Genomic DNA, 24,776 nt, shown 5'->3' with positions numbered 1-24,776 from the left:
TCCCTGCCAACTGTGGGGATGTATGGGCTTCAGCTTCTAGTTTTGGATTCTTGAGCCTTTCTTCATCAGTTTTGGAGTCCCTCAGCACCCTATGATTTTTTTTTTTTTTTTTTTTTCCTCTTTCTCCCAGTAGCTATACATGGAAATGAAGACATCTCTGGATTTCGTTTTTAGAAACTATACATAGATGTGTACTTTTCTTGGCCAGAAATTTTCCTCATCCCACCACCACAACCTTCCTGGTTCTTTTTTACACCACATCAGGTTTTCACTTCAGAAAGAGAACTCTGGACCCAGCACAGTATTCCAGTACCAATCTCTGTGCCAAGCACAGAGCTATCAAAATCTCCCTTTTGATCTCTGGTCCAAGACCATACTCCTGGCATTTCTGAAACTGCATCATTGTGAGAACTCACAGTCAGTTATTTTCCTACCACACTCCCCAAACTTTTCAGGGAGCGTTCAGGAACGGAGCACTCCCTCAATGGGTTTGTAAAACACATTTTTTATAAACCAGCCCCTGTGGCCCCTGATCCAGGCCATTCTCTGGTAACTGATGATTTGGTGTCACCTACAAATACCAGCAGTAGGGATTTTATATGAAAAGCATATCACTAGCCTCTGGAGAAACAAACATTAGAAACATGCCGGTTCAAGGGGCTTTCTTTCTTAAAGGCAACTTTTTCCAATATATTGGTTTAGAGAGATCCTACTCTGTGTATTCCCTTGATGTGACACAGCAGAGTTTCGTTTTCTCCTTGTTTTAATCATATTATTTAAATGCCCCATGGAAGTCCACCTCCAAAGGAAGAAATCAGGTTTGCTCACAAAGCCCCACGTTCCAAGAGAGGAAGTGAAGAACCCTACACCACATCCTAGTGAAACAACAAGAAGGTTTCAACTACAACAGCTGAAGTCTAGCCGGACTGGGGAAGGATAAATTCTCTACCGTGTTAAGTGTGTGATGAAGAATGAGACAGCACAACAGTTATTTCCCTCCTCCCGGCTTGGTAATTTTACTAAAAGGGAGAGTGCACAGCACAAATCTGGCACTAAAATGGAGATATAAAAGGAGCTCAAAGTACATTCATGCCCTCCCTGAACTTGCTTTGCAGAAGCTGACTAACAGAGATGAAAAAGGTGGCTGTTTATTCCTTACCTCACCACCCTTCCACGCAGGTCCCCAAGACTCTGGATGTATTTATGGTCCAGGTTTTGAACAGCAAAATTAGTCTGTGCTGTGGTGCCGTCCCTCGTTCTTATTTGCCTCTCCAAAACCTGTAAATTCAAGATCTTTAATGCACTATGGGTTTTCTACTTTAGTTTTTTATTTATTTATTTTTAAAGGAAGGGTCAGACATGAAACAGAGAGTCAAACAGAGCCCTCCCGCCCATGCCACCGATGTGGAAATGCTTGTCACCTCCCTGACGCTCCTCACTCGGCTTGCCTGAGGAGTCATCCCCAAACACACTGTCTGACACAGAACAGTGCCCGTAGGACATGGGCCTGCTGCTAAAAACACTGAAAACACACCCGTTTAGCCCCCAAATGTGCACGCAGGTCAGCTGCTGCCCAGCGTCTCATCCAGGCCCGTCTCGCGGCCTGGTGTCGGACTTACTGCACAGCGAAAATGTCGGGTCTGAAGGCAGAAGGAGCGACCGCCCTGAAGGATCTGCGTGTGCCACAGGAACTCATTTTAGGCAGCCTTTGTGGGGCTACCATCACCGGTTACAGACAGAAAGCTGAGGGAGTGGGCAAATGCCCCAGATGCCCTGGTTTTACTGCTCGGGTTGAGAGGAGAGGCCTGGAGCTGACGTTTCGGCGTCAGCAGAGCTGCCACCCCACGTCCCACCAGTACCTCCGGTCAGAGGATCATGGTCACCGAATTCGTTAAGGTTGTGGCCATTTTCCACTAATTACTTGGATGCAGCAGCAGCCTTTTCCAGCTGTGGCAGAGGGATGCGTTTCCCCATCTTCAGCTCCACTCCTGCGGCAGCAGCACGCCAGAGTCTTCCCCAGAGCAGAATATCCTTTTCTGAAGGATATTCCTCCTGCTTTCAGGAAGACTTGGAGTATGCCAGTCACATTTCCTGTTGTGTCCTTGTTTTTATTTTTGTTTTTATTTATTTATTTTTTTTACGATGCTTGAGAAATGGTCATTGCTCACCCGCTCCATTTTGCTACGCACCAAATTGTGCTGATCCTCTGATCCTTTGCCTGACAGGTCTCAGCCCTGCTGCTTTCTGTGCCTTACGCTCAACAAATCCTCACAGCCTCACAACAAATCTTCACGTACAAAGCAAACGCGCGCCTGAGATTAGGGGCTAAAGAAGAGTGATTTACAACCAAGGAAAACCATTAGACTAATAAAGCTGATAACATCTTGCGTGTTTGTTTTTTTTTCTCATAAAACAGCCCTGATCTCAGGTGAGCCAGGATTTCATATTTGATAAGACAAATGCACTACATGTCAAATAGTTTTGCGAGTACATGAAAAACAAAATTTTGAATTTACTGGCATTTGGAGGACATTTAACACTTCAAAGGATAAAAACACAAAATCTCTTGAGAAGTCTATTTCATTATATTTTTGTACTGTACGCCTCTGTCCAAGAAGAAAAGCCAAAAGGTGTTGGCAAATTTCACATATAAACTTCTCAAATAATAAAAATTAATCAAAGACCTTTAGTCAGAATAAATAATAAATAAATAAATAAATAAATAAATAAATCCTCCCACATGCATTTCCAATACAGAAATGTCAAGAGAGTGACAGGATCCTTCATCCCAGTTTTAACTGATCTTTGTGAAAAGTTTCAACATCCGATTTTGTTTGCGTACGTAATTTATGTAAAATAGAACATCTGCATCTAGAAATCTAAGTAAAATGACATTTGAGCCTTCGTATGTTAGATGAAAATGTACTTTACCCATTTCTCTTGAATTCAGTCTTCCAGACTCCAACAAAACAGAAAGCAAATGGAATCTGAACCTTTCACTTAGAAGAAAGCAACCCCAAAGCTCATTAATCTGCTCATTATTTTGCCTTACTTTGCAATTATGTTTCTCGTTTTCCTTACTGCCCTCCCTTCTGTTTTCACCAGGAACTGTAAGTGCCACTATGTGAGAAAAATGAGAATTTCCCTAAAACACGGTGCTCGTGCTAAGGACTTTTCTGCCCATGAAGACAGCATTAGAGATGAGCAGAAACTAGCATTTTCCCTAGCATTAACAGGGGAAATTGTCCTCAGCGTGTGTTACCTCTATGTCCTGGCTGAGCTTCTGAACCATGCCTGCAATGGTCTGGACGTGGTTTTCCAGCAGCTGCCGGGCAGCGGTCTCCTTGTGCTGATAACCAGAGCTCTCCTTGATGTAGGAGACGACGTCGTCCTTGACTTGGAAGGCCTGGTGGAGGAGGAAGGCCGTGGTCCTCTCCTGGCTGGAGAGCCGCTCCTCCAGCCGCCGCGCCTTGTCTCCGGGGCCGGGAGCAGGGGACACGTCTCTTCTGCGAACACCAGAAAGCCTGGGTTTGCCAGCTTTTAGGTTAAAAAAATACAGCCCAAAGACCTGGATTCATTTCTTTTTTTTCAGTGAGGACAGGGGCACAGCCTTTATAAAGCTAGATTAGAAGAGAAAGTTCCCGGTGAGATGTTAGTGGCTGGGATATGCTGTGCAAGGTAGGCGAAGGGAAGGTGACTGAGAGGTCCCATGAGCCTGAGGAGTGCTTCCATAGCATATCAACATTGAGATCCTCATTTTAACCTCTTCCTCCTCCACTTTAAGGCAAAAACGAGCACAACCAGCGGCCGCCCTTGGTAGCAGCCCAGCAGACTCAGCTGGTGCAGAGCAGTCCCCAAAACGTGTGCCAGCCAGGAGCGGGCAGGCAGGGCTTGCACCAAGTGCCTGGGTTTGGTATTCCCTTGCACTGCTCACACCTACCCGCTGGGAAGAAGTCTGCACGCCTAATGGTTTTCTTGCAGCTACCCGCTCCCCATCCGCCCACCAAAACCCAGGGGAAGAATGAGTCCTGGGCTCAGATATCCCCAGAGAAACTGCATATAAATATAGAAGAGAGGGGGAGAGGAAGGATGCTGCGTGGATCTGACAGGTACAGAATGAAGCTTCATGCAGGTAGGAACAGGCTGGAGCTTGAGGGAAACGAGCCACTGGCTACTGCCGTGTAAAGAGCCTGAGAAATTTGATTACTGTAGAACCTCAGGTTTTCATGTTATCCAGAAAGTGAAGTTCGTTTTATGTCTAAATTTAGCCCGATGGTATATTTTTATGCTTTCAATGTTGTGTGAAATACTCCTACGTCATTAAATGTAGCTAAAACCCTTAGCTTAATGATGAGGAAAAAATACCCAGTTAGCCAGTTGGGAAAGAAATCACAGAATCAGTGAATGGTTTGGGTTGGAAGGGACCTCACAGATCTCATGGATCTTCTAACACACACACACACACACACACTGGAATAATCCTATGGGTTTTCTCTTGATCACCGCTTTTAGATTGGCATAAATAAAAATTCCAATGTAGAAATAATTTTTAAAAGGGAAGGGGGGAAGAGTTCATCTGCCCCAATAAACAAAATGCAAATATGACAGTTTAATGGCTGAAGTGTGCCCAAGGATACTCGGTGAAACATTTGACAGCCATATGGGCTGCAATGATGCTCTGCAGCTGGCTTACGTCTGTGTGTACCAGGAACTGCTTTACATTTGTCTGCACAATTAAGACTTTAAAATACACACAGCCTTTGGCAACCATGAGGCAGAAAACAGATCTGAACACGTAATTTATATCCCGTCTTGATAAAAACTCAAAAAACCAAAATATCCAGTTGAAGCTGTGTGTGTTCTCTTCTACGATGAGAGCAGAAGTCACTGGGTGAAAATGTCCATAAGCTGTTTTTCCCTTTGTTTTTCAGAAGTATAATGTTTGTTACAAACCATCAGAGGGAAAGGGAAAGGGAAAGGGAAAGGGAAATGGAAAGGGAAAGGGGAAGGGGAAGGGGAAGGGGAAGGGGAAGGGGAAGGGGAAGGGGAAAGGGAAGGGGAAGGGGAAGGGGAAGGGGAAGGGGAAGGGAATGGAAAAGGGAAAGGGAAAAGGAAAGGGAAAGGGAAAGGGAAAGGATTGCCCTGCCCCACCCCAAGCAGGCTGGCACCAGCTTCAAGTGCTTCTGTCATCTGGGGGCACTGGGGCAGCTACCTCATGTCACCGCCCATAAATACCTTCCTTGTTGTTACAAGACTTCGACCATCACATGTCATGGCATCACTCGAATGCTCGTACACATAACAAGGGCAAAAAACCACCCTCAGTGCTCTGTCAGTGTGGCCAGATTGACCAGAGATTTAGATCCATTGTTCATAGAAGCTTACTTCTGCTAAGAATCTTGTTGGCCTTGTAACTTAAAATTAAAGTTTTAGCTCTGCTTTTGTTTTGCTTTAGTAGGGCTAGCACAGATTTAGGAGGCCCAAGGCACTTTGGCTTATTAATGACCTCCCTCAGGAGAGCCGTGTGCTGTAAACGCGCCCTGCGAGCTACTGCTCTGCACGTGTCAATTGCTATTACCAATCCTAATTAACGCCTGAGCGGAGAAGCCGAGGTTCTCAGATCCCAAGGACTGCATACCCTGGAAGCACTTGCACGGGTTGCTCCCACAGGTGTCAGGACACTTTCTGCAGGCAGAGCACATCCCCTGGGGCTAAGGAACAAGCTGAGCACGGCCCTTTAGGTGAAGTGTCAAAGCTTCAGGCTAATGGCCGTAAGCACCCAGGTACTGCCAGCAGCGGCGCTTATTTGCAGCTCTACACGTCTACTGATTCTCTTGCTGGAAATTCTGATCTCTAAGCCACCTCAAATCTGTCTGAAATGAATCACAAGGAATTCGAAAATTATTAAAGGAAGGAAGACAGGCTAGGAGGTGGAGCAACTTCTCATACGTCGTTTTTCTCAGAAAGCAAAGGCAGCGCAGAGACACTTCTAGGGAAGCACTGCACATCAGGAAGGAAATTACTCAAGTACGGCAAATACTTCTCGACGTTATATTTCCTGGGTTTTCTTTGTTTCTTCTTGCTACTACTGAGAGTGGTTTTATTAAGAAAAAAAAAATAATAAAGGAGAGTATTTTGCTGCTAGCAAAAATTCATTGTTTTGTTAGTGAGACAATGAACATTACCTAACAGACCTGCCTGATGGCACAGCTGCAGGTTTAACTTTGGGAAGCCAAGTTGAAGCCAGTGGCCTTCAGAGTGAAAGACGAAGCAAGGAAAATACCATGAAAATTCAGAGGAGGAACGTTATAAATGTGACATCGTGGGCAGTTAATCAGTTTGCCATTACTTAAAGTGATCGCCTCCGTTCTGGAAACAGAGAAAAAAAAAAAAAAAAGAGAAAAATGATAAAAAAGATCAGTCTGCCACGAAGGCACTTCATGGCCGTGACTCATCAACGTGAGCCTTCAAGTCGCATGAACCTGCAAGGTTCTTGGTAGGAGCCGATCCTCATTTCTCTCACATTCATCAGAGAGCTGCAAAGGCTGTGGCTCAGAGAGAATTGGCTCTTTCTGTCTGGAGAAAACATGTCTGGATCTGAACAAAAAATCCACAGTGAGTGCATCCTCCCCAGCGCGCCAGAATACAGCATGATGCCCGCCGATGGAAGGGGAGCCTCAGGACAGGAATGAGGAAGCAAAGGCGTTCAGCACAGCTGAGAAATGGCTCCTTTCCAGCTGGGGTTGTTGCATGCAGGTGGGCATTTCATAAATCATCTCTTCTGTTTGGCTTTTGGAAACCTGCATCCAAGCAGGAGTTTCAATAATAGCTGATGGGCTCTTTGCCATTGGCCGTGCATCCTGAAAACTTTCACCTGCTGGGGGTAAGAGCAGCGTGTACTTCTGGTTTAGGTCACTCTGCCCTCTGTGCGGTGTCACAGGGACCCTTTCCCTTCCACCAGCCCAGCAGCGCGTTTTTCCATCCCCTCTGACAATCAGGGATGGTCCCTGCTGTGCAAAACCTCTGCTAGGAAACACCAGGGCCAGATTTCAGAAATGCCTGAAACACACAATAAATCTGCCCAGACATACCTCATTTTTTTTTTTTTTGAGACTTTTTTTTTTTTTTTTTTTTTTTAACAGCCCTTGAAAGAGCTTTCCAAAGCCTGCAGAAATTTGCTGTGTAACATCACAAATTATATGCAGCTGTTGTTGCAGTACACTGATCTGAATCCTTACAAGTTCCCTGCTAGCACGGTTAATATAGACATTTCCCATTCTTCTGCATGGGAAAAAAAGGTCTGTGCCAAAAAGCTCAATGCTGGTCCCGTGTCTCTGAGTGTCTGTCTTCTCCTACCAGCAGGAACTGGCCACAGCATCTTCTGTGCTTGCAGTGGCTCCAGACAGAGTCCGGTGGGAGGGAGCCCGGTGAGCTGTGAGATCCCACTGCCCTGAGATCCCTGCTCTCTGGGGACAGCGACAGGACCCGAGGGGACAGCATGGAGCTGGGACAGGGGAGGGTCAGGCTGGGGGTTAGGGAAAGGTTCTGCACCCAGAGGCTGCTCCCAGCCACCTCCATCCAGAAGCAGAGCAGGGCCTGGAGGCGGGCAGGTTGGGCAGCTCAGGAAGGAGCACTGCTTCACCACGGGGACTGAAACCCATCTGTAGGATGGGTGGGGAGCCACAAGGGTGTGGAGAGGCTGCTGCCATCCCTAACCACAATGTGGAGCTCCAGGGGAGCGTCGGAGGTCCTGAGGAAGCACATTACTAGGCTGCAGAGGCTGATAATACTCCAGCACCAATCACTCAGCTCTTAATAGCAGTTGTCTTCCTTGCCATCAGCTGCCTGACACAAATGCTCTTCTGCGCTGAGCAGCACTCCTTCCCACACGCCTTCCCTGCGCAAGGCAGAGCGGCCTCGTATTTCGTGACGATGGTGTGAAAACCAAGGCTGCCCCGCAAGGGACTCTAACCGGGGAGCCCATGAACGCTGCGAGATGGTGAGTTGAATTTATTTGTGCTGTTCTCTGAGTAACCTGCTGAACGAAATGATCGTGACTCATCTCCTGGTATCTCTGTAGGTATGGATGTGATTAGTGAGGTATGTCCCAGGATGCTGAACTTAAGGTCCCTTTTCTAAAATTATTATCCCTTGTAGCTACAGACAAGCTGAGGACAAATTTGGCATGTCGTTTATTTTTAATAATTATATACTTATAAACCCCTTGAATTATTAGCTGGTTTGTATTTGATGCATTACAGAGCACTTACCTCATTGCTGCTGTGGCTCAAATAAATCATTGTTAAACCTTCTGCATGAAGAGAAATGAGACTATAAAACAGGCATGTAATTGCATAGCCTCTTAAATAACTAACGTGCAACCAGGATTCCTACGACTCCTCACAAAATACAAAGTAGGGTGAAATAATGTGGAATGTGTTGTTATGAGGGCAGCTCAATGTGGCTGTAATTTGGGTGACGCACACGGCTGTACTGACGGCTTTCTAGCTCACAAGGCTGTAGCACTAGCGGACGGGTTGCAGCAGCAGCAGAGCGACCACCCAGGGAGCCCACCCACCCCTCACCACAGTGCTCCCAAAGGCTCCTGGCCATCCCAAAATACGACGGGTGGCCCTGGGGGTCAGTCACCAGCTCCTCAACGTTGCTCCTTGAGAGGCACTGTCTGGGAAACTGGGACAAGAGGCTGAGGGCAAAGGGTGGGCAGCCAGAAATGCAGGTGAGTGTGAAGTATTATTTGATGAAATTAACCCCAGGCTTGTTCCTCGCTAAAGCCAATAACAAATGTTTTGCAGAACATCACCAGCAATGATTTGTCAGCGTTGCCTAATTGCTTCTGCCATGAATGAAATAATCCTGATGCTCTTATTAGCAGTTCCTTGATAACGTCTGTTGGACAGGAGGTTTTAAAGCCATGACAAAGATCTAAGGAGTTCAGCAAATGGCTCCTTCAGACCACTGCTGTGCCCAGACCTGTCTCCTGAATATTTCTGCAAACCAGGCTGAAACAATATCTGCCCAACTGTGACAGTTTTAGCACTGAGTGAGAGATGCTTGCAGAAAGGTCTGCGTTTAGCCCTCTGCAGGGCATCTCTCTTCCCTTGTGGAGCATCCTCCTGGGTGCTCCGAAGGCAGAGACTCCCTTACTCTGCCTGCAGGCACGCTCAGAAGGCACAGACGTGCTCAGAGGAGCCACCAAACCTTTGGAAAGCCTCTCAAAATGAAAATGCAAATAAGGATAACCAAAAAGGATAGGCAAAGCAGAGGCTCAGAGTATGTTCAGTGTTTGGATTTGGGCAACCAGGCACATAGAGCACCAGGAGATGTTCATGCCATGGACTAGCTCTGCCCACCTCCTGGAGCACCAAGACCACCCTTTGGCCAAGGGCTGGTGCTCAGGTGGTGGGTTCAGCACTTCTGGGTGGGCTTTCAGCAGGCCCACGACCCATTCTGGACGTTTCTCAGAGCAGGACGCTGTTTGTGTTGATGTGTTTTTTCCTAAGCCTTAATGAGCACTGCCCAACCCACCACTGTGCGGAACCGGGGCTGATTTCCCAGGAAAATTTCAAATCCAGTAGGAAAAATCTTTGCTTTTGTCTGGCTGAGGATGCTGGCAGGGATGATCACCCAGTGAGGAACGAGTGCAGCTTTCCAGGCAGTACCCGCTGTGAAAATAAACAGCGAGGCCCCTGCATCCCAGGGCTGCCAATCCAGCAGAAACATTTGCTTTGGAAGAGCAGCAGTGGAAGGTTTTATTAGGCAGTGTAAACACGGCAAAACATGCTGGCTGACATCCAGTAAGTCACGTCAAAGGGGAGCATGTCCCGACTGGCAAAGCTGATAAATAATCATATCCAGAAATCACATATACCGGGAAGAAATCCGGTTCTCGGAGATGCGGACACAACCTTCTCAAAATCACCACGCTTGCATTGGTGTTATCAAAACCAACATTTTGGTCCAAAAGTGTCTAAAAGTGTTGTCAATACCGTAACAACTTCTATACCCCGTGTAATAAAAGTTAGGATGAAGAGTAAATGTTTTCCCGATGTTGCTAATGAGAAATCCAAGTAAATAACTTGTCTATCTGTAGGGCACTATCTGCGCTGGGCCATGAATTATGAATGCGTAAATTAAGGTTGATTGTGTGCACTGTTACAGCTTCCTATGAGAAGAAGCAGTAAAAGGCTTCTGTAATTCTGAAGTCTGAGTCAGGGCCGCGTGCGTAGTGCCTGCTTAGGCACTTCAGTGTGCAAGTTCTCACTTCCAACCCGGGTTTTACATGTACAGCTGCAGAGCGGGTCTTCCTGCGTGCACACACACAGCAGCACCGAGTTCTCCCCTCTGGCAGCAGCGACCGAGAGCCTCAGGAAAACCACGGCCTGAACGCTACCGAGGGATGAAGCTGGTATTTTTTTTCTCCCCTTTTCTTTTGAAGCTCCGCACTCAGCCATGCACATCCTGATCCCGCACGGGCAGAGCTCCAGCAGCAATTGCCGAGGAAACCAGGGCGCTACGCACACACAAACACCCAAATGCCTACGGCCAGCAGCGAGGGAGGCTCAGGAGAGCAGAAAGCAAACCACAGACGGGCCCGCCGCCACGTCCTTCAAGGCTCCTGTCCCCTGGGAGTGGGCAGAGAGCTCTACACTGAAATCAGACCTGTACGGGCGCACAAACTTGCCTGCGTAGCATGTCGCCGCCGGGCAGAGGGGTCAGCAGCTCCCTCCGGGCCGGCGGTGGCTGCGCCGTGTTTGCCTTTGTCTCCAGGAAACCCCCGGTTCCTTTCCCGAGGAGGCGGCGAGATGAGGGGTGGTAGCTGGGTGTCTCCTGGATGCCCACCCGCATGAAACCACATCGCCCTGCTGGAGCGGCCGTCCCTCGTTCCTGCCCAGGAAGCGTGGTGGGGCCGAGGGGCTCTCCGGCCTGATGGGAGAGGAGCCACAGCAGGGCACGGTGCTGGTCAACCCGTCCCGTGCTGTCCTCCCGCCCTGCTCCTCCACGGGGGGGCTCGGCCCCGCTTCTGGCGGTCCCTGTGGCTCCGTCCGAGGCCTCTGATAAGTGCTGTGTTTGGCCTCTGCCCGGGAAAGCTCCGCTGGAGTGGGGTGTCCCTCGAGGGAAACGCGTGAGTGACTTCCCCAGGTGAAACGTGCGACCGCAGGTGAATAAGTTCTGAGTGACTCAGGGAGCACGCCGGCACAACCGCATGGAAGCTTCCCTAGGAAGCATCAAGACGCCACAGGCACCTCCGCGGGCAGCATTTAGGTTCTGCCGGTCATCGTGGTGCCCGGAGCCTGCCCACCGTCGCCTGCATTTCCAGGTGGGCCGGGGAAATGCAGGCCACAGCCAGCCTGAGCGAGGTGGGTGTCCAAGAGCCAGCCAAGGCTGCGGTGTCTGTGTGAAGTGTCCCACGCGGGGATGCTGGTGGGGTGTGGGGGACAGGCCGTGCACACACGGCTCCTTGGCAGCACCAGGAGGTGCAGGGCAGGAGCAGGGGCTCAGCATCGCCGATCGGATTTGACGGCTCCTGCAAATAGAAAATGATGGAGATTTTTCTTTGCAAGCAAATGTCAAAAGCAAGTGCTGAATATGTAAGAAGCTAAAGGGCCCTTAAGGAAATATCTCTGTACATAGGCTGTATTTGAGGCCACGAACACAGCCTATGAATGGATTTAGGTCCTTCTGTGACACTGCAAAGAACCGTGAAGCGCCAGCAGGGCAGCCAAAACAGCTCCACAGCTCCTGAAAGGCTGGCACCCCTCCGCAGCTCTGCTCCGACCCACGAAATCAGCTCGCCGGGGTGTCTGCAGGCTGAACTGAATGAAAGAAAGAGAAAAAAACATCTTGTTTTGGGCAAGGATTTAAAACGCACGTTTCCAGACTCTCTGTGTAGCTCTGCAGTTAACAGAAGGTTGAATCCACTTCTCAGGAAGGAAAAAAATAAGTATATAATAGGTCCCTTTCCCAGGAACAGCACTTTGCAGAAGTGTAAGAAATAATGGCCAGCAGATGTGGCCGACATGAGAAAGGCCCTTAGAGCAATCGTCTCAAAAACTCAGAGCCAGAGCAGAAGCTCTCACTTTCAGCCGCTGACTTACTCTTAATTTCTTAACACACTTAATTTCTTTCTTTGACTACCAGAAAAGGAGGATTTTTTGTTGTTGTTGTTCCTGGTTCTCTACATGTGGAATAAATCTGAGCTGTATTACCAACCCAACTACACCTCCGTGACAAAACAAAGAAAGAAAGAAGAAAACGAACAAAAAAAAAACACCATAAAGAGTACTGAACACAGAAGACTATCCAAAATATTTTTTATATATCTATATTATATACATATATATCTGTATTACATATTATATATATAATACTATTATATTATTATGTTATATTATTATATATTTTACATATATTATATTATAAATATGTATATTTTGAGGAGAATAGAGGAGAAGGAGTAACTGAAAATATTTATAAAATACTGCGATAGCTTATTGGCAATATTTCTGAATTTCTGAAAATTTTTTCTGAATTTTTGTCGGTGAATGACCTTGATAAGAATTAAGTGATCCGCAAACATCTGAGCTTTCCAGAACGTGCCCTTACCTCATGACTCTGAATGGATCCCATGGCTTTGGGGATCATTTGCCACAGCATGCAGGGAGAAGTGATGATCAGGAAATCCTGGCTGCCTGAAAAAAATAAAAAATTTAAGTGAGTTATTATGATAAGAAAGTATCTTATTTATGGAGCTGGTCTCTCTTTCCTGCCAAAGTTTTTATTGCTCAAATCAGGCTGTGGAAAATCTTTTCCCAAGCAAAAGAATTGAGAAAAGAAATTAATCACAAAGATATTAAACTGAAAAGACAGTAAGTTACACTGGAAAATGTAGATAAACATCTTCCTCATGGTACTTCTAGATAGTTGTAGTAAGAGCTTCAATGTACCATTCACATGAGTTATTGTAATACATTGTTATAGAGACATCATCTTGTAAAAAAAAAAAAAATTAAGAAAAATCCAACCTTGTGCTGGGTTCCATAAGCAGATTTTTATAGCCCTTCCCGAGAGGTGAAGGAATGTAACAAATAACACCGAGGACTTTAAATTTACATGCATTGGAAAACATTTAAATTCTGCGGTGTTAAACTGTCAATATCCTGATGTTAGGATAAATACTGTTGAAATAAGATAAATCAGTCTATTCTTAGGCAGGTAGGGTGAGAGACAAAGGAGTAGAATCCTGGATATCTTAATTCAGCTACTGAAATGCACAGTTTTTGGACGCCTGGCTGGCAGAGTGGCACCCAAACTGCTGGGCTGGGCAGGTAGCTCTCCGTGCTCCCTACACATCATCCTGTGTTGTGCTGGTGAAGGCAGCCCCGCGCGCCCACTGTGGCAGGCGCAGCGCGATATATTTAGTTTGGGAACGAACAGATGGGCTGTTAGCTCCGCGCCCGTACGTGCTGGGTTCCTGCGATGGGAAAAGAAGGCATGTCTCATCTAGACGGGGTTTAAATGGGGGCAGGGAAGATTCTCCTGAAAGAGCTGCTTGGCTTTTCCCATTCCATATTTTCACGGGTGGCATATTTCTCACGGAAAGGTAGGCTGCTGTTAGATCAGGTTTTTGGATGTTTTCTGTTGACTGCAACCTTTCTCGATCGTATCATTGTGTTCTGCATAATTAGATAGCCTTCTGCCATGTATGGCATCCTTGCATCTTTTTTTTTCTACCCTTTCCAGTAATTTGGACTTCCTTCATTATGTTATTCTACGCTGCTTTGCTCATTATGTGAACTGTGTGCAATTCCTTCACTGTAGATGGTTCAATACTCCATAAGGTCAGTAAGAAGCCCAGAAATATGGTTAGTACAGCCAACTTGGAGGTGGAAGTGAGTTTTGTGCCAAATGTGACACAAAAAAGCGAATGCTGAAGAAAGGTATTGATTTTATTATTATTATTATTATTTTATTATTATTATTTTTTAAAATCAAATGTACTACTTCTTAAATCAGAACAGCATCAGGCTTTTCAGCTGTTCCAAAGGAAGAGACTGCTTTTGGCTTCAGCAAGAAGCGGGCCATTACTGCAGACCTGCTTTATGAACTCAAACTTAACTATTTTTTTTTTTTTTTTTCACATTCTGAATGCAATTAAAATAATTGCTGTTTTTATCTCGATGTAAAATACGGTAATTCCTGCTTCTGTAAGCAAAAAAAAAAATAAAAAAAAATGTCAGTCTCTTATAATTGAATGTGCTGAGCTAAAAAAGATTTATGTACCACAAATACAAATATGGAGTGTGTCAGTGGGAGCAAAGATGATACCGTAGCAGGTTGTAAATGTGCACATATATTCAAACAGCGTAAAATGCAAAATCTTGGCATGTTAAGCACTTAATAATCCAGGTCACTGTACGTTAAAACCTTTACAAGACAAAAATAGCATGATAATACCCATATTCTCACACACAAGATGATAGGATTAGTGTTATGTGCTGTTTTATTGTTTTTTATCTGTCAAATGACTAGACTGCTCTTCCAGTTCAATTTTACTGCTTCCTATCTGAAGGGTATCAGCTCCGCATAAGTAGGATACGTTGCTTCAATTGTCTTTGCAGGACATGTGGTCATGATATTTCTCAATGATGAGCACTACAGAAGTATTTATTAAATTCAGTGAATTAAATTAAATACAGATATAACCGTTTTATCCCATGATTAAATTATGTACAGGCTTATACTGCATATAAAATGTAGTAAAGCCTAACTTCACACAGAATTGCTAACAAGCAATTCAAATTTAATTTTGCTAATGCTTCTCGTTATTTGGTAGGATTAACATGCACTTTGTAAGCAACTTAAGCAACCTGACTTCATAACTTTTATTTATTTATTTATTTATTTTTCACCTCCCTGACTCCTCTGAAGGGATAGTTTGCCTGAGGTAGGTTACGTGTTATTGTGAGGGAAATATCTTTCTTCTTTTGCATCAATGCAACCTGTACCTACGTAGCACAGAATTTCCTTGGACTCTTTGCAGACATCAGTAATTTATTCTACTCTGTTTCTCTGAGTATATTTTTTTTCACCTCTTGACTTTTTTTCGCCATAGAAGTGTTGTAAATTCTCCTTGGAAATATAAAAGATGAGCAAGACCTGTTTCTTTATAGAATGAGAAGGACTGCAAATATTTAAATTAATATTATTATTATTTTTTTTTTAGACATATGAAATTACTATCTAATTAATTAAGGTTCCACCTATTTTTAGCATTTTTATTCTAATGATAGGATAATTTTTGAAAAGTAAATTTGCATAACAGCTTTTGGGAAAGATCTTTTAAAAAAAAGAAAAAGAGCATGTATATTTTGGGGTATGTGTGAAGCCACTGGAGCACCTACAGTCTTCAGTTGCTCTCTGGTCAACAGTCTTGGGTCTGCAGTAAGTGGGAAGAAAAATAATTTCTGCACCATGAGCTCTCAGAAGCAAAATCTCTTCTGAATGTCATTGGAGACAAAGAGATTACCAAAGAAAATACATTTTGTAGAAAGAAAACTAAATGTGTCTATATTTTTTTTAGTCTAGTCTCACTTTAACTTGGATTATTTCTAAGTTTGCTCTTCCAGCAGCACAGGCTGCTGTTTCTGCATTTCTTTTCCTACAGAAATGATTTCACTTTCCTAGCTTCATGTATCTCAAAAAAAAAGATGATGGAAGCTGCTCGGTATTAGCAGCTGTAATGCTGATGACACAGAAAAAAAACATAGCTGCCAACCTGGGTTACTCCTACAAGAACAACTACTGCAGCTATTCCTGGGATCGCATGCGTGCAGCAGGGAGGATATATTTGGTGGAGTGCCACAAAAGACCTCACGACCGAACAAATCCACACGTCACCAGTGGAAGCACTCTGTCATGAGTATGAGAATTGCACGTAAGATGTAATAAAGGTGTAATCCCACATTAGTGATGCAGTAATATTGTTAGACAGACTGTTTAAAACCCCAAAACTATTTGAATATGCTATTTCGTTGCCAGTCCTATGAGCGTAACTAATCCAGCAGAATATTTTTAGCACTGATTTATCAATCTCTATTTGCATGAGTATAATCAACACTGAACACATCAGCCTGAAGGTCTGAAAATCATCAGCTAAAGCATATAACAGGCATGTCCTAGGAGCTCTAAAATAAGCCACCTTTCCCACCATCCCCATTCCCGTACAAAACTGCTTGCTGTTCCAGCCTCCTCTAGGAAGACACTCTTTGTAACGCCGCCGTGCAGAGGAGCTGGGGTCCCTTTCACAAAACCCGGTCCCTCACCACCTCTGCAGAGTCCTCGTGGCTCGTGGTGGGCAGGGAGAGCACAGCAGGACTGGACAGGTGCTCAGCAGACACCCCTGGTGATGAGAGACGGAGGGATGCGAGACCCACGCACGGCAGGGTGAGGATATCTTTCCTTCAAGGTGCTGCCTGTGTGTTTTAGCTGAGATGCTGTTTACTTCAACAGCTGAATATTTTGGCCCTACTGTTAGATTGGCTTAAGGGTGACCCCCTCTTTGGTCAAAACTCATCTTTATCTCCGTTATTTCTTGGAGAAATTCAGTGAAAGCACGAGGCAGCTAAATATAAACTCTAATGACAAATGACTGTCTTGAGACCCATGGAGAAGAGCAATTAACACAATTTAAAGCTTAAAATAAAGAAGTATGAAATTGTCTCCATAGAATGAGGGAAAGGACATGTAGTCATGTTCCTCTGAAGTGTCTTGAGACACAAAACATCTTAAAATGAAAGAGCCCTTTTTGATTAGTGGAAAAACAGCAGGACTTGGCTCAGAGAAAACTATCTTGCAATGCAATTGAAGAAAGCAATTTGGCTGAGAGCTGAGGGTAGGAATCAAATATATTTGGCTCAAATATAGAATGTTTTGTTGCCAGTAGAGTAAAACAAATTTGATGAAAACTGGCACAGAGTACGGGATGAAAAAGAGCTCACAGAAAGATGAAAGACAGTCGAACCTAGGAACATTGCCTAGACCTCAGCAACATGAAAACAGTGAAAGCTGCCAAAGTAAAGGGGAACTTGCCCATTGTCATCATGCTGGATGGAAACAGAAGCAAAAGGACCTCTAAGCCCCATATTTAATTCTCCTGATGACATGATATTTCTATTACATTCCTTTGAAGAGTTAGGTGCCATTCGAAGACAAATCATCAGCTTACAAAGATCAGAAGGACATATGTATTAAAAATTTTGTAGCCAATTCAGACAGAGGTGTTTATTACTAATCCTCTCTGCTGATTTTTAAACATTACTAAGTAGACATCTCCCCAACACATTTTCCATAGATTTGAAGAAATTTGTGGAGGATTCCTCCATACTTTTGGAAGGCCACTGTTCTGCTGTCCTGTTACATATATATATACTTTTTTTCATTTTTATTTTCATTTTTTAAAGCGGATATTGATGTACTCCAGGCACGAAATGACTTATAATGCCCTTTTTATTATTTTAGCACTTCTTTGTCATTTGAGCAGTGCTTTATATAGGGGATTTGTAAAAGATTGGATTTGCTCTTTTTATGGCTTCTTTATGCAGTTACCAGCCAGTGTCAGAACGTGTTCTACACGTTTATACAGATGCTGAACATGATTATGTTTCTGAATGTAACTTAGATGGTGAGCACTACTCTGCATATTCACTAGGGAAAATAGCTCCTGCATCAAATGTCATTTATCATATTATTAGTTCAGGTGAATGCTTGAAGATGTCTAAAAAGGTTTCATCAGCTGCAACAAGAGCGAAGGCACAGAAAAGCTCGTGAGAAATTCCTCCAGAATATTGCCACTTATATTGTCCTCCAGTTTGGCTGAACCCTGAAGCGCTTGCTGACCTGAATGCAGCTAAGAGAAATGTCCCTTTGACTTAGTCCAAGCAGATGTCATCCTGCCTGCTACCCACTTCCAGCCAGGGTGCGCAGTGTAGAGGTCTGGGTGGGTGGCATATTATGCCGGTCTCCGTAAGGAAGCGGCACTTGTAGGTAATCCCCTGCGAATTCTGATTACACCAGCTGGGAAGTGGTGGTGATGATGGATGTTGACAGCGGGTTTTCTCAGCATGTGACAGTCCGCCTTTATGAAGTGATCCAAAGCCTTGCCCACACGTATTGCTGCTGGTCTGCAGCGTTGTTTCAGGGGGGGAGAGATCTGGATGCGTGCTTCTTCTGCAGTGTCATTTCTGTACCCGTGAACTTTCTAATATACAGAATCGCCTCCTTCTGCAATATGAAGTGCTCACATAATATTTCTCATAAAATGCTGCCGGTTTCCCAACAGACGGAGCCATCAACTTCTGGACAAAATAATAGTTAGCAATATTTTGTGATTACTCATTGTTTTCCACCTGACTCTGAACAATTGGATTAATTAAGCCTTTCGACATCCAAATGAAGTAAGTGCTACATTAATAAAAACATGGATGGCACTGGAAAACCTACTGTACATCCAAGAACCCATATTTTAACCGAACAAAATGCAGGTCAGCTTCCTGGTACATCAATGAATCCAGATAAGAAACGGATCTGTATACCAGCCTGATGCAGTGCTCAAGGTGAAAGGCAGATAAATGCATTTTATGGGCTGTATTCCACAGTCATTTTCCATTGGAAATCCATACCAATAACAAGACACCAGAAAGAGCAAGCTAGAAAGAGCTACCTTAAGCCTCAGAATAAATATGAAGAATATGGGCTTTTAAATCCACTTAGGGTTCTTTTTTTTTTTTTTTGGTGAAACTAATTGATCTGTCTTTCATAATTTAGAAATAAAAATGATGCGTGTCACGGAGAGTACGAATTTTACAAGGTATCATTTTATTCTTTGTGCTTACAATTATGAGGGAATGACTGCCCCTGCAATAGGCGGACTAATTAGTCTTGCAGACTATCAGATGCGGGTCATGACAAAGTAGAAGCACTTAAGCATCCCAATCCTTGTGACCAGGGATAGGGTATCTTATCTTTATTTATTTGTGTTGCAACTCTCCTAAGCAGTTTTCAGGCCAGCTAAGCAACCTGTCAAAGGAATTTCTCAGGGAGGAAAGATGCCATTTTCCTCAGTTGTTTTTTTCAGTAATACCACGGAGCAACAAACCCAAAACATCTGCAGTGGAAGATGCTATATACTTAAAGCCCTATGCTGTGACAGCATTAGCAAGAATACACAATCAACCTGTGCTTCGGCACCAAGAAAGGAGAAGCAACCAAAGTGGAGTGTTCCTGTGTCCTGCAGGTATTCTGGGGCTTCACGAAGATGCTGTTGGATAGATGGGTATTTGGGGGGCATATGTGCAGGGTTTTCTTCACAAACAAAGGCTTTAGAAGTGTGATTGCTCTTCACCACTGAACTGGGACTGCCATGACATTCAGGGCATCCAGGATGCTGGAGATGGAGCAGGGGCTCCTCAACCCTGAGAGCTACCTTGCAGATCTGTGCAGCTTGAGTTTCTTGGTGCAAGGTCACTTTCTTTTTCTATTTTTCTACAGTTCTTCTGGATCTTTTCTGTGTTTGCTCGTGTGTAGTTGGCCAAATGATTGGGCATGCGTACTATGGTATATCTCTAAATACCTTTATGTGTATGTCAACCACCCTTCCAGAGTGCCAAGTCTAAAAAATGAACATTGCAGTATTTTCATGCGATCCTCGCTTGTAATTACTCATACATGTATTTTAGATACAGTTGGATGTTTTCTTAACAATTTTGTTTCATGCACTACCGTCTCCATTTCAGGAATGCCTTATATATCAGCAGATTTCCAGCAATATTCAGTCACTTATTAGTCCTTCTGATTTGCTTGAAAATGTTCTCATTAATTTCATTGGAAAACCTTATTTGTTTTTACATGTAATTAACAAAATAACTAGGTACTGTCAGTACTTCTTTGAAGAAAAAATTGTATATACGGATCACTACAAATGAGAAATTATTATATCTGTTTCTTTACTTGATACTAATGACTGGGTTCCTCGTGGACAACTTCAAATCCAAAGAAAAAATAAGCAAGGAAAAATGACACATTCTGTCACAAGTAAGAAACAAATGAAATATCTTGTGGAAACTTGTCTTTAATTATCTATGTAAAAACAAAACAAACAAACAAACAAAAAACAACAAACAAGGAAATGTGGAAGTGTTGCTTAGGTGGATTTTACTCTTCAAATTTTCATCATCATATTCCCAGCAGTGTTCTAACACATCAAACTTCTTAAATCTGCCAGTCACTGTTAAAATTTTGTATGACAGACTGTAAGACTGGATCCGAAAGGATTTTTTATTTCACTTGAAATGAAAAGGCAAAGACAACTGGAAAAAGCAAACAAGTCAAAGGAAGAGTGAATGAATGAGATGAAACAACATCAAAAAAGGAACACGCGGGGAAAGGCAGAGAGCAATCACAATGCTTGAATAAGTGACTGTGAAATGACGGAGAAGGCACAAGGCGCTTCAGCTACAACGACTGTCCTGAACCTCCCATCCTGTGCCCTGGGGTTATTTTTAACACTGTTTTTTAGGTAATTGCATTCTTTATGGAAAAGAACAGAAGTAAGGTGCATCTTTGGCCCTAATTCCCATGTGCGCTTTGTGCTCCGAGTGAAGAATTTCTTCCCCACGTCACATCTAAACTAAACCTCCCCTCCATTTGTTCAAAGCCATGATTCCTGGTTCCATGGGTACACTCCCTGAGAGTAGAGTACACTCTCTGGCTTTCTTCTAGGCCACTTTTATGGGTTAGGTTAGGTGGCAAAAATGCAGGACCTAGCAGAATGCAGCCTTACCCACCTTGTTCCCCATGTTCCGCAGGACATTTTTCAGCTCAGGCTCTAGCCCCAGAGTAACATAGAACCATAGAAACATTGAGGCTGGAAAAGACCTCCAGGATCCTCTGGTCCAACCATCCCCCTGCTAGCAGTCACCCACTAAACCACGTCCCTGTGCTCCAGGTCCAACCTTTCCTTGAACACCCCCAGGGACGGTGACACCAGCACTTCCCTGGGCAACCCGTTCCAATGCCTGACTGCTCTTTCTGAGAAGAAATGTCTCCTAATTTGCAAACGAAGACTCCCCTGGTGCAACTTGAGGCCATTCTCTCTAGTCCTATCACTCGTTATCTGCAAGAAGAGGCCAACCCCCTGCTCCCCACACCTTCCTTTTGGGAAATTTTACAGAGCAATGAGGTCTCCCCTGAGCCTCCTCTTCTCCAGACCAAACACCCCCAGCTCCCTCAGCCGATCCTCACAGGACTTGTGCTCCAGGCCCTTCACCAGCTTCGTAGCCCTGCTCTGGACATGCTCCAGGTTCTCTATGGTCCTTGCTCAGTTACTTGTTTCACGCAGTTAATACCGCAAGTGGCCTTACCCATAAAACAAATGTGAGTCCTTTCATTATTATTATATTTTTTACCTGACATCATTTGTATTACAGATGGTGCTGCAGACAAGCAGACTATCCTGCACAACAATATATTTTTTCCTTTTCACTCATTGGTTTTCACTGAAAAATTTTGCATTTCCAGCTGACGTTTGCTGATCATAACTTTCCATTTCTTGAAATATTTTATCCAAATAAGAGATCAGAAGACAAGGGTTGGGATTACTTATTCTGCTGATGAATTACCCATGAAAATTTAACTCCTCAATAACTTTACAAGTGAAATAACTTTTATGTTCTGCAGACAAGTACTTTATAGGCCTTGAACTATGAGACTGCTGCCATACGAGAGGTATAGTTGACCTGCTCTTTGCAGGCTAACCCCAGTTCTTCAGTATTGTCCTCCCAGGATCAAGTAAATGAGTGAAGTGTTCTGGCATCCCCTCATGACCTCCAAGTCAATAGGCAATAAACTTGGGAGCCAAATTATTTCTCATTTACAGTACTCTGGCTGTATCTCATGACAAATCTTGGCAGCATCATCTTTACATCTTTGTTTCTTTTGCTGAAAAGAGATCATAACAAAAAATAGGGAAAAATTAGGTGTATTTAATAGTTTTACTTGCCATATATCAGCTCTACAGAGATTCTCACCCCATTGACTTCCAAAGGCTATAAGAGTCCTGCAGTTTTGAAGCAGTAAAGAGTTTTGGTTTTGTGCATGCTGTGTTTAAATGCCTAAAATCTTTGAGGAAAATGTCAGGCGGGGCTGCCTTTATTCATTCTGTCACTTTGTAAGAATATCATGATGCTTCCAGTGAGCAACCAGAGGCAGCCCTGAGTTACTGCAGCAGCAACGCGCCCCAGCCACGTTCTGGTGTTTTATAGTATTTCCTAGTGTGAATTATCCAGCTAGAAGTTATTTTTTTAATAATATATATATATATTCATATTTATCTTCATTTTCACAGGCAGTCTCTTTCATATTTATTCACAGCTGTAAAAGTCCTGCCCTCTTAACTGTACACAAGACAACCTACAGCTACTACAACAGTTGCTTAAACATAGAGAAACTTACTTTGTTTTTGTCTTTTATTGGTTAATTTTTGTACAAAACAAGGTTTGCGCAGTCTGACTATGGGCCATCTGTGATCAGTAATGAGATGGGTAAGAGGCATTCTTCCTGAAGGAAAGGAAAACATCAGGGAAAACAGGTGCTGAATAATTGCAGGTCCGCCTGGCCTTGGCTAAGACAAAACGGGGGGGGGGGGGGGGGGGCAAAAAACTCTTTTTTGGGAGCGATTAATTACAGTTACCTGAGTGTTATGAAAAAAACTCACATCAGAACTGAACAATGCGCACACTTTTCACGTTAAACTGCCTGAGTATAATGAAGGTATCAACTCAAGTGCTTGCAGGCCACTTCCATGCCACAGATCAGCTTCCAGATCCGTTTTGCTTGGTGGGAAAACGCCAAAAGTTGTGCCTAATCTTGGAGAGCAGGTAACAAGGGTTGGAGAGTAATAGTTATGCTTTCTCAGGGTGAGCAGAAGTTAATTTGTTGTGGTTTGCTGTGGTTTGAAAGGACTTGTGTTAGTTTCATGCTGCCAACAAAGGGAATTCCCTGGTCATAAGGATGCAGAGTCTTTCCAGTGTATAACCCGAAGAACAGACACTAAATACAACACAATTTTAATATTCAGAGGTATTGAATACTGAAGAAATAAATTTCAAGTGAACCATATAAATAATCAACCCCCAGCTGATAAACAGATGGCAAATGGGATTAATAACAGGCAGCAAAGTCTCCCCTTTCTACTGAGAAGTCATTTTAGAAAGTGCAGGAGCTCAGAGAAATTAAGATTGCCATTACCTGAACCACAGAAATTTGGTCCCTTCAGCAGTGGCCTCATTTTTCAGACGTACTTTTTGGCCTCAGTTCTCAATGTGGCCTACAATTTGGGAATTTAAACACAAAAATAATTGCACGTGAAGTTAAAGTGTGTGCAAATATTAGTTGGTAGACATCTGGTCTGCCGTTTTTCAATGCTCAATTCAAACTGTAAAAAATATTAAAATATCCAAACTTCATATATTTCTGTGGAGGTTGTCATGTGTACGCAGGTAATTAGATTACAAGTTACTACCACTTGCATCTGTCATCTAAACATGCAAAAGAGTACCCAGAAAATATGACACTGTGCTCACAGCTCTGAAAATCTGTCTGCTGATGAACGCTACACTCGCCGTCTGGCTTCTGCACTGTAGATGACTTTGCAAGCCCTGAAAAGTCAGTATTGCTTGGGCTCGTGCTGAATCTCATGCACCAGATGGCACTTCCACTGAACCTGGCTCTCAAGTAGCTGGCCACAAACTGCTGTGCATTTTATCCACGTTGTAGCAAGGTCTGTCATATAGGGAAAGTTGAGTTTACCTGCACAGTTTGTTTCTCCCTCTTGGTATGTCAACGTTCTCTCTGCCATGCGCATTGAATACATGTGCGCCTACAAACTTCTGAAAAAGCTGCCATCAAGAAATGTGCCATGAAAGGAACTGAAAAAATCAAGCCTATAAACATAAGTTAGTCATAAATTTTGTACTGAAGTTATAAATGTAGGAAAAAAAAAAAATAGGTAATATTAAAAATGAGGGAAACATTTAAGTGTCTTTGACCACTAAAAATATACTGAAAGTATAATCAGTTGTTTTAAGCTTCATATGGTCTAAATTAGAGTCAGGGAATATAAACATCAGCGAAAGGAAAAATCTAGCACTGAGTTTGTAAAACCTTGGCTTTCTAGGATTCTGGGTAATTATTGGGAATCGTTTTATGTTGTTATTGTCTATGTCAGTTTCTCTTTATGAGAAACTCTAAGTGCATTTTATGTTGGCTATTTTACATTGTCTGTAAAATGACAGATGCGGGCAGTAGCAGTTAGATATTTAATTACCAATCTGCACATCTGAGTTCTGTCAGGATAATACAGACCTTTAATCAATCAAAGCAGAATGAACATAGGAATGTATTTTTAAATCTGTCCCCACAGCATTTACATCTCCATCAGGTGTTTTATTTCTGTCTGCTACCACGCGCTCTGTCCCCAGTGAGCACTGTGGATATAGACTGTTGGACATATCCAACACAAGCAAACAAATTCCATCACATTAAGTATCAAGAGAGGAATAGGTAAGCTTGTGGGATATCATACTAAATGGCACTCAGGGCAAAAGCAATGCCAATATCAGCTACCTGTGGCTGCAGTTCTTTTTCCCACGGTGTTTTAGACACACCTTGATTTTATACTACCTACTCCTGTCAATACACTC

At 43.7% G+C, this 24,776-nt stretch overlaps 2 protein-coding genes across 2 annotated transcripts in view; one reads left to right on the top strand and one right to left on the bottom strand.

The window, feature by feature from the left end:
* Positions 1-10,810, bottom strand: part of FAM81B (family with sequence similarity 81 member B) — a 24,046-nt gene extending 13,236 nt beyond the window's left edge. Inside the window, exons 1-3 of the mRNA XM_035310884.1 lie at positions 10,703-10,810; positions 3,263-3,506; positions 1,160-1,278 (exon numbers count right to left, since the gene is read on the bottom strand). Of these exons, the coding sequence (XP_035166775.1) occupies positions 1,160-1,278; positions 3,263-3,506; positions 10,703-10,713 (374 nt within the window). The 5' untranslated portion in view covers positions 10,714-10,810. The remainder of the gene's footprint in view (positions 1-1,159; positions 1,279-3,262; positions 3,507-10,702) is intronic.
* Positions 7,824-24,776, top strand: part of MCTP1 (multiple C2 and transmembrane domain containing 1) — a 287,020-nt gene continuing 270,067 nt past the window's right edge. Inside the window, exon 1 of the mRNA XM_035310880.1 lies at positions 7,824-7,999. Within this exon, the coding sequence (XP_035166771.1) occupies positions 7,997-7,999 (3 nt within the window). The 5' untranslated portion in view covers positions 7,824-7,996. The remainder of the gene's footprint in view (positions 8,000-24,776) is intronic.

Source organism: Oxyura jamaicensis, chromosome Z (assembly GCF_011077185.1).
Source record: "Oxyura jamaicensis isolate SHBP4307 breed ruddy duck chromosome Z, BPBGC_Ojam_1.0, whole genome shotgun sequence".
In the NCBI taxonomy this organism is placed as follows: Eukaryota; Metazoa; Chordata; class Aves; order Anseriformes; family Anatidae; genus Oxyura; species Oxyura jamaicensis.
Note: the sequence above shows the minus strand (reverse complement) of the source record. Positions and strands in the feature narration are given on the sequence as shown.